This window comes from Rhyacophila brunnea, unplaced genomic scaffold (assembly GCF_057557595.1).
Source record: "Rhyacophila brunnea isolate RB1 unplaced genomic scaffold, BYU_Rbru_1.0 scaffold_4, whole genome shotgun sequence".
NCBI lineage: Eukaryota > Metazoa > Arthropoda > Insecta > Trichoptera > Rhyacophilidae > Rhyacophila > Rhyacophila brunnea.
Genome location: NW_028233068.1, coordinates 45,268,795 through 45,279,153, shown reverse-complemented (window position 1 = coordinate 45,279,153; position 10,359 = coordinate 45,268,795). Strand labels below are relative to the sequence as shown.

The 10,359-nt window shown below is 33.7% G+C and overlaps 1 protein-coding gene across 1 annotated transcript; it reads left to right on the top strand.

The window, feature by feature from the left end:
• The first annotated feature begins 161 nt into the window (after positions 1 to 161).
• UbcE2H (ubiquitin conjugating enzyme E2H) lies at positions 162 to 10,058 on the top strand. Its single transcript, XM_085954130.1, has 5 exons — positions 162 to 408; positions 4,011 to 4,087; positions 5,914 to 6,081; positions 6,854 to 6,982; positions 7,217 to 10,058. The coding sequence occupies exons 1-5, from the start codon at positions 356 to 358 to the stop codon at positions 7,420 to 7,422; spliced, it is 633 nt and encodes a 210-aa protein (XP_085810256.1). The 5' UTR covers positions 162 to 355; the 3' UTR covers positions 7,423 to 10,058.
• Positions 10,059 to 10,359: the final 301 nt, after the last annotated feature.

The following is a 10,359-nucleotide window of genomic DNA, read 5'->3' as shown; positions in this document are numbered from 1 at the left end:
AATAGATAGGTACACCAAAGATAATCATGCTCTCATAAAATTTAAAAATATTTGTGAAATATCATTAAATAATAATTAGGTATATAAGCTAAAGTTGTGTTCCTAATTAAAAAAATAAATCGGTTTCAGTTTTATCATTGTGCTTTATGTATCGTACCAACATAAAAGATTTGAAAGAAAAAATAGAGTTCCCTATCTACGAGCAACCTCTTTCTGTGCATCATCCATTGTTATTCTGCTAATGTTATTTTTTTGACCACTGCGACGAATTAATCTCTGTCGATAGATATACTCGCGTAATATTTGGCTCGCTAGTGTTTTTTCGAAAGAGTGAAACGTGTTAGTTTTTAACAAAATGTCGTCTCCTAGCGCAGGTAAACGTCGGATGGACACGGACGTCATCAAACTGTATCCTTTCTTTGTTATCTACAGCCTGGTAGAATCGAATAGGGCCCATGTAAATATGCTGCCTCCTGGTATCAGCTGATTGTCAGTGCCCTGCTAAAATCGATATTTTGCATCGGGACACAATGGCAGTTATGTTATTTTATATGAGATTCGATATGATTTTTTTCAGGCTATCTTTTAGGGATGGAATTTATTGTTGCATTTTATTGTTAAATTTACGGCGAGTCTTCGTTGTGTGTCGCAAGTCTATCGCATTAAATGGCTGCGTTAAGTTTGTACCTAATAATATAAATGTATTTGTGACGTGTTTACATTGATTACGCATTTCTTTGTTTGGAAAGTTTTTACGAACGATTACGGTAATTTCCAATTTTATAAAATTGATTGCATTTTGCAGTTGACTTAATTGGGTCATGGCTATTGGGTGTATTTTTTTGGGTTGGTCCAGTTTACACTGGAGATGTACTCTACCTTTGAGGAGGGGGGGTTTATCACTACGTACCTACTTGGGGGACCTAGACTGATCCATTAGCATATAAATGATACATTGTGTAATTTATCTCCCCTTTTAAAGATTTCTATTCTGATTGTATTTTATATAATTATTATACAAAATACGAGTTTATGTTGACTGCATAATAATATACTTTCTTTGTGTTTTGTAAACAAACGCTATATAATAAATAAATATTTACGTTTTTCACAATAATAGGAACAATTGGTACTGTTCGGTTATACGGAATACGGTGGAAAACACATTTTGAAAATAGCCGATAAACTGGATTATTTGTTAGGTTAACCTAACCAAACCTAACCTAACCTAACCCAACCTAACTTAACCTAAACTAACCCAAACTAATAAATAATCCAGTATATCGGGTATTTTCAAAATGCATTTTCCGCTGTATTCCGTATAACCGAACATTACCGAACAATTTTTCAATTCAATTTTACATATTGATAAAATATAAAAGGATTACGGAGACGGCGAGGAGAGACCCGAGGCTTTCATTTAGCATTGGATCAAGAAAGGTTAAGATGATTGAGCCAATAATTAAAAAAAAAATACAAAAACTTTTGAGGTTTATGTACCATTGACGAAGGGTGGTGGTAGGCTGTGGACATTGACAAAATAGTGCGCACAAAACTTTATCAGTCATACATACATTTGTTTTCATTGAAACAAGAATACAAATTGTAGATGGTGTTCGTAAGTTTATAAAATTCAATGAAACGCTGCCTAAACCAAACCATAATGATAAGAAATATTCTTCTCTATAAAATATCTAAAATTATGTATGATTTAATGGCAGTTTAGGCAGGATTTAATTGAATTATAAAAACTAAACACCATCTGCAATTTGTATTTTTAGTTCAATGAAAACAGATAAATATGCCTGACAAAGTTCAGTGTGGACTAATTAGATCAGACCTCCACAGCCTACCTCCATCCTTCGTCACTACTATGTACTTGTCTATTTTACAAATTTATGCTTTACGTCCACTACCCAATTTTTTTTTACCATGCCTGATTCTAATACGATTATATAGACCTTCACAGGGTGGAGGTTTATACAGTATAACCCCTATTTTACGTTTTTTAAGGGACTGAAGAAAAAAACCTAATTGGAGGGAAAATGTAAAAGGGGGGTATTGAAAAAAAGAACATTTAAATTTTATGTTTCTAAAAAAATAACGTTTTATAAAAAAACAACATTCAATTAAAAATTTTATTGAAAAATCGTTCGAATGTCACGACCCAATCATTGTCAAGTGCGCGTAACTCGCATATTTTGAATATTTCTGACGTAAATCGCGGGAAAGAAAAACGTAAATGCGGGTATTAAATGTACTGAAATACATCGGGACTGAAAAAAATACACGCAATTGCCGGGAAAACGTGAATTCCGGGCACGTAAAAACGAGGTTATACTGTATTAACAATTTTTTGTTTTTCTGAGAAATGGATATTAGCCTCAACCTATTAAAAAAAAACAATAAGTATGTGTGTTTGCCAGACCCAGGATTCGAACCTGGGACCCATGACACTATATGCCGACGTGTGAGCCGCTTGGCCATCGTAGGCGTTTAGAAGGCTCAAACTTAAATTTAGAATGGTGTACATTTGTTCCGTCTTGTCTGCAGCGATGTTACAATAATGATTTACACATTGTATGGTTAACAAGGCAAGAGGTGCAGGTTGAAGCGCTAGACGATAAATGATGTGACCTTGTACTTGTAATGTAAGGGTATGTATTTGTATGACAATATGATTATGAACTGAATAAGAAAATTGATTGAGGGTGCTCATTCATTGATTTGTATCAGTTTAATGTTTATATACTCTTGATAATTAAATTGTTTGATACACTACGTTAAGAAGGCAGTCTTCTCCCAGCCTCCTTCCAGGTTTCTAACAAGAACCATTATTGATATCTATGTCATTGTCGTACACTTGTCCAGATCAGCCTCAGGCAATTTATAAAAATGGGAGGTTTCGAATCTTGGTACATGCGGTACAACTCGTCATTGCATCTGTTTCTCTACACACCACCCTCATTCACAAGGTCCACATATACAGTGCAAAATCTTCCCCTCAAAGGTGTCGGATTAGTACAGCCGCTTTCGTATTGATAGAATATGAAAGTAAAATACAATCATAAAATATAAATTTATTCCACCATATTTGTTTTGCATTCACTTTTTCAACTGCACAATAATTTTAGTTTTTTTTTTATATTAATTATCTCAATATCTAGTCAATAAATAATTGGTGGTGAAAGGACACATAATTTTCGCTCAACAACAGCAAATAAATAATACATTATGTTAACTCACTGTAAATGTGGCAATTCCGAATAATAATATATTTTCATTACATTACGTTTTATATACAACAATTAGTGAATCAAATATCAAGAGTATTGAAATTTTGTGTACCTACTGTATTAGAAATATCATCATCATCAACCTGAATCTATCCAATGCTGGATGAAGGCCTCTTCAAGCTGCTTCCACTTTTATCGGTCCTGTGCGTTATGTTGCCAAGTACTTCCACAGAAGTTTATCATTTCATCGATCCAGCGGCCTCTAGGTCTACCTCGCGGACGTTTTGTACATCTTGGATACCACTGGATGACTAAATTTGTCCAACGATTGTCTCTTCTTCGAGCTATGTGTCCAGTCCATCTCCATTTGAGCCTTTTAATGAACTCTATTACATCGCAAACCCTTGTCTGCTTCCTTATCCACTCATTCCTCTTTTTGTCCTTTCGCGTTATGCCCAGCATGCACCTCTCGATACCACGTTGTGCTACTCTAAGTTTCTGGATCTCTCTTTTACTTAGGGTTCATGTTTCACACTCATATGTGATTACGGGAAGCACACGCTGGTTGAACAATTTGCTTTAGGCACAGTGGAAGGTCACTTTTGAAGACATTATTCAGACGGCCAAAAGCATTCCAGCCTAGCTTTACTCTGCGAACAATTTCATCGAATATACATCCATCTATAGACACTTGTTGTCCCAGATAGATGTAGAAATATATTGTATAATATTATTTAAACATGTAAATGATTATTCCTTAACTGTCTGTATCAGTATCGAAAGTAAACACGAAGTGACTATATTAGGTGGTCTTAATGAATTCTGTGTGAAGTTCTTCGGCCCGAGAGGCAGTAAGTACTTATTTTATACATATATATTTTTTTTCTCTCTTGAGATTCAGTTGGTAAATCAAGATTGTTATATATATTTATCACTTGATATTATTATTATTTTATGATTTGTGTTTCACTCAAATGGTGATGCCGCTGCACAGTATTGACAATCCTTATGATAGACTCAAACATAAATTCTGGTACAGTACTCTCTCAGTAATCCGCCACCCCAAAAACCAGACAAGTGTACAATTAGTGAAAGCAGCCGATTATAGTGCATACATACAAAATATGGTAAATATTAAAACAGGTATTTCGTAAAAATAGTTTTTTTTGAGAAATTTGTACTAGCAAATTACGGTTTTATTTATAATCAAAATCAAGTTTTTACTAAATTATAGATATTTATAAACCAAGTTTATTAACTAAATATTAAACAGTAAATCATTTGACACAACCAGTTGTTTAGTGAGGGAGATATTCTTGAATGGCTTAGGATTCCTGGCTTTTCCTATGACCAAGAGCTTCATTTTGTGTGTCTCAGTTGTATTGAAGTACAGCATAATTGTGATGCGGTCCTTGGGCACTTTCCTCCCTGGTACATAACTTTCTTCGCGATGAACGTACTTTTTACGAACGAGAAGTTTCCAAAATAAACCCGTCTCATCTGCGTTGTATGTACTTGTACGCGGTGGACTACTGAATTTGACAATCGAATACTGGTAAATTATAGAGCTTGATTTTGTGCTTTCAACTAGTAAAAATAACGGCGGATTATAGTAGTTGTCGGATAATCGAGAAGCGGATTACTGAGAGTGTACTGGACTTGATAAACCTCAATTGTGTCATAAAATATTTTTTATATTATTTATTAAAAAAAATATATTAATTTGCGTATTTGTGCAAATTATATTAGAAAACAAGCACCTACACTCGTGTAAACTATTTTGGTAGGTGATTTAGTGATAAGTTCATAATAATATATCATTCAGGAAAAAATATTGTGTAAAATGATATATGTGTGCGTATACAGCTTGAAAGCTTCATGTGTATTGAGTTAATACCTTTGAAAAAATCATATCATGTCTTATAGGATTATGTTTCTTATAATAATGCATTTATACTAATGTTATATACTATTTCAGTTTGTTTAAAAACATTGTTTTAACGCAGTCACGTATTTCTTTATACTAAGGGAATGGGTAATAAATTTATTGAGGGTATGGAATACAGTACACTCTCAGTAATCCGCCGCTCGATTATCCAACAACAACTATAATCCGCCGTTATTTTTACTAGTTGAAAGCATAAAATCAAGTTCTATAATTCGCCGGTATTCGATTGTCAAATTCAGTAGTCTGCCGCGTACAAGTATATAACGCAAATGAGACGGGTTTATTTTGGAAAATTCTCCTTCGTAAAACGTACATTCATCACGAAGAAAGTAATGTACCAGGGAGGAAAGTGTTGCAAGTGGAAAGGACCGCATCACAATTATTATACCGTGCTCTAACGCAACCGGGACACACAAACTGAAACTTTTGGTTACAGGGAAAGCCAGGAATCCTAAGCCATTCAAGAATATCTGCTTCACTGAACAACTCTCAAAAAAACTATTTTTACGAAATACATGTTTTAATTTTTCATCATCTGCATCAATAGGATATTCTCAAGTGATATTGTGTTTTATTTTAATTAATACAATGTCCCTCCATCACGAATTGACTGTAAAGTCAACACAATCAAAGTGAATATAAAATAATATTGGTTACAGTCTATTAATAAGATAATACGTGTGCATCAATGGGTGTCTTGATTGTTTGCAATTCTTAATTTACTTTCAGCACCATATGAGGGCGGAGTGTGGAAGGTTCGGGTCCATTTGCCGGAGCATTACCCCTTCAAATCACCCTCGATAGGCTTCATGAACAAAGTCTACCACCCTAATATAGACGAAGTTTCCGGAACCGTGTGTTTGGATGTTATCAATCAGGCATGGACCGCTCTCTATGGTTAGTCTTATCATATCTTATGACATTTTGGTCATTTATAATAAATCGGAACAGTAGTACTGCATAGTTTAAAAGATAAACATTCATGAAGAAAGAATAATAAACAATTTATTTTGCAATAATTTGTAATGTGAAGATTGAAATCGTAATGAACCTAATACATACATGTATCAGTTGTCTATATTCCTATGTTATGTTGGCCCGAGATGATAGAATTTTGAATTATGTTAAATCAAAGTAACGTTAGAATGTCATACATAATATATCAAAATAGTATAGTGAGGCAATGTCGTGTTCCACAATCAGAATTGTTGTCATTTTTTAAAATTTCATTGCTCGATAATTAATATTGACATAAGTAAATAAGTAAACTTTCATATTTGTGTATATAATCGATACTTACAATAAATAGCTTTCCTTTGCTAAAAACAATAATTAAAAGTGCTAAAAATGACTCAAATGGATTAGTACAAAACTTAGATCAATAAAAATTTAAAGACCATTTATTTAATTTCTGGTTAAAATGTGACAGTTGTCACAGTCAGTGTCGCACGCACACATCGATCTATGCATTTTTTTACTCTAATACCAACCGTTAATCACCTGATAAATATCTAAGTAGTATTTAGTGATTTGTGACATTCTATGCATCTCCACCTTGGTGACTATATACTTGTGGTTATTTTTGTACTTTTCTTTGTTACTTTGTTTGAGAGAATAGTTTTAATATAATGAAAGTTTTTAATCAGTGTGCAATGATTTCTGTTTTCAGATCTGTCAAACATATTCGAGTCATTTCTTCCGCAGCTGTTAACTTATCCGAATCCGATAGACCCTTTAAACGGAGACGCGGCTGCTATGTACCTGCACAAACCTGACGAGTACAAAAAGAAAGTTTCAGGTTAGTCAGTCTTATGTAAAAATAGTTGGTTTTTTCAGTCAGGTTACAATTTAAATTTGTCTCTATTTTTAAGTTATCTCTATAACTACATGGAGTTCTTTAGATTAAATATTTAAATTAAATGCAGTTATTATACTTATAGAATTTTTTTTATATTTATATTATTATTAATTTATATTTATAGAATTATCATAAAATACTGCACTAATGAATTTCATTGGGTACTGTTTCCAGATTATGTGCGTAAATTCGCAACGGAAGACGCCCTTAACGAACGTTCTTCAGGCGGTGGTGCTTCATCGGGGCGTTCGACCTCCGCCACTAACGGGAACACCGCGGTGGGCGGGGCGGGCGTGTCCGGCGACCACACGCAAAACAGCGACAGTGAGAGTTCCATGAGTGACTATAGCGAGGATGAAGCCAGAGATATGGAGTTATAACGAAGCAGTATGTTAAAATCAAGAATCTTTATCGCCGGGAGCAGTTCCGCATTGCCCCCTTTCGTTTTTGTCGTTATAGGGAAGCCTCTGTCTCATCTCGACCCTTTTTACGACACGCACAACACTCTTGTACGTCATGATATTTTTTTTAAATGGCTTCTGCATTCTCATAAATTTGACAGTGTCCCTTTTGGAACAGCTTTTATGCAAAATTTTGTCAAATTTTTTCCTTTAATATTACAAGAATCGAATATTACACCATTGATCTTTATTTACAATCATTTAATGTTGTATGTGGCGTATCGCAAAGAAAATATGAATAATGTACTTATATTTATGAAGTCATTCGTGCACATCAGTGACTACTTTCTTCACTCCAGACCAAACATTTTAAACATTGTTTTCATTGGCAGACTATGTCAGAACTTTATGGTTCCATTAGCTCTCCTGATAATATCATTGATAAGAATCATATGGCAGTCCGTGATTAACAAATGTTCATTTATAATCTCTCCCAAAGGTCAACTCACCGCTTGCTATGGTAACAACAATTTCGCGATTGTGAGCAGTCTTATTTCTACACCTGAAAATTTTCATGCCTGCCAATTGTCATCATATTTTAAAATACAATTAAATATTTGTGAATATATTTTGGCACACCCGATTGACTGCAACGGTCCGATTGTCAATCCATCGCATCTGAAGTCATCTAATTATTTGATTATTATAAATCTTGTTCAGCTCGTATTCTGTGATAATCTTTGTCATATTAATATATTCCATCAAATTATATCACATACGCATAAGAATAATGTCAATTTTCATCGAAATATATTATTCATTAATCTTTATTCGATACCTCAAAGAGATATAATATATAATCTGATTAATAAGCAATCATCATTAAATAGTGATCTTACATTATTGATTGACCGCGAAGAGTTGTCCGTCAAATGTATTATGATCTGTGGAATAATGAATCGCCCAATATCCTCTCGAATGATCCTCGTAAAGTCATATATTAATATGAAACGCTTTAAAAGTAATATACTGCATGAGGTTCTGACTCCATTGTTCACCTCGTTTATTAATTCAGGATTGAATGAAGACCGCATGAATTCTCTCAAAAATAATACTAGTGGACCATCTTTTAATAGATTAGTATGTGAGGCATTAGGTGTTTATCGCAATAATAAGTTGTATGTAGCCCCACCGTTCCATGGCATATCTGCTAACTTCGAATGCAGTCTGTCAACCGAGATTCGGTTGTTTTTTATCAAAATCATTATTGACGAATATGCGAAGATGTCTCCTGGAGAAATCATTTCCGATGCTTTACTTAGTTATTTAATCATCTATAATAATATTAATAATAACAAAACAAATAAAGTATTTTTCGATCTATTGAAGTATTTTAAGAATATTCAAAGTAGTCAAAGACAGAATTTGCCGACGAAAAGTAAACCTAAGTCCGTAGCGTGTCACGCGTCTCGTTCCAATGCACCAATTGAGAACTCAAAATTTATTTTCATCGAAAACGGTCAACTATCTGCTAAGCGGATGCTCAATAATTGCCATAGTTCTACATCTTTCAATACTAAACATATTAAAAAGCGAATGAACGGATAAGTTGGAACCAGAAATGATATATGGAAATGCATAAATTATGTATGCAAACCTGTTTCAATCCGTTGTTTATAACCAATATTTATATACATACAATGTGACTTCTATATTGTGACCAACACGTCAACATGACCACCTGTAGTAGAAAAATCCCCCTCCCGCCCCACTCTTTTACCTACACCTATATGGTCCTGGCCCTACAAATCCCCCCTCCATTTCACTTGTATATTTATACCCCCACCCTCAGCTTATTTCCTTTCCCATTACACATTGTTCCCCTTGTTGAGAACAACATACAACTTCACTATAGCAGTATTTTTCAACCAGTGCATGTCCTCCTAGTGTGCCATCAATTTTCTTTAGGTTTTACTTATTAATGGTATAATAACTAACATCAAACAATCCATCACATCAATCGACAGATATGCGACTAGCTAAGCGCAATTAAGTGATCATTGTTTAGCTTAGAAGCAGCAGCGCATCGACACATGTATTAGTTTAGCATGACGATCAATCAGCAAACTGGCCGGTTTCACGTTTTGAACATTGTCAGTGATTGCTTAGTTGCGAGCGTCCTATTTAAGTCAATGTTTGGTGTGCCATATGTGTTTGGTATGCCATATGTGTTTGGTATGCCATATGTATTTGGCACAGTTTCAAGTGTGCCGCTTTGGTGGAGAGGTTGGAAAGTACTGAACTATAGAATTGAATATCGGACATAGCAATGCATTTCTGTTTAGTGCTATTTTCTACTTTCTATTTGTTTATTACAAGTCCAATTTAAAAGAAGGAATATGCAGAAAATAACATATCGAATTCGACAAGACGCAATATAAATATGTTGGGGAAATTCAGACATGTCCACGTGTTCAAACTTGTTACCTCACCGACATTGATCGGAGAATAATTATTTAAAAATTAAATCCCCCATACCTACCTACTTTATATTGAAGATAATGTGTTCGGTCATTCAAAGTTGCCATTGTATAAAGTGTTATTAAGAATGTTGTAAAAGTAAAAAGGAATAAAGAATGAGACAGAGGTGAATTAAAAAAAACCTCTACAAATCAAACATCAAAGATTTAATAAGTGTTGTATTAATTTTTATGAAAAAAATACTAATTTCTAACTCGTTTAGTTTTTATCAATCAATAATAATAATGAAAACTTAATAATTAATATTGAATTGCATATTATATTATTATTATATAGTATATTAATAAAAGTGAATCAAAGGATGATGATTTGAAAATAATTTTTAAAATAACAATCATTCGGTTTGTATAAATCTCAAGAATATTTGAATATAAT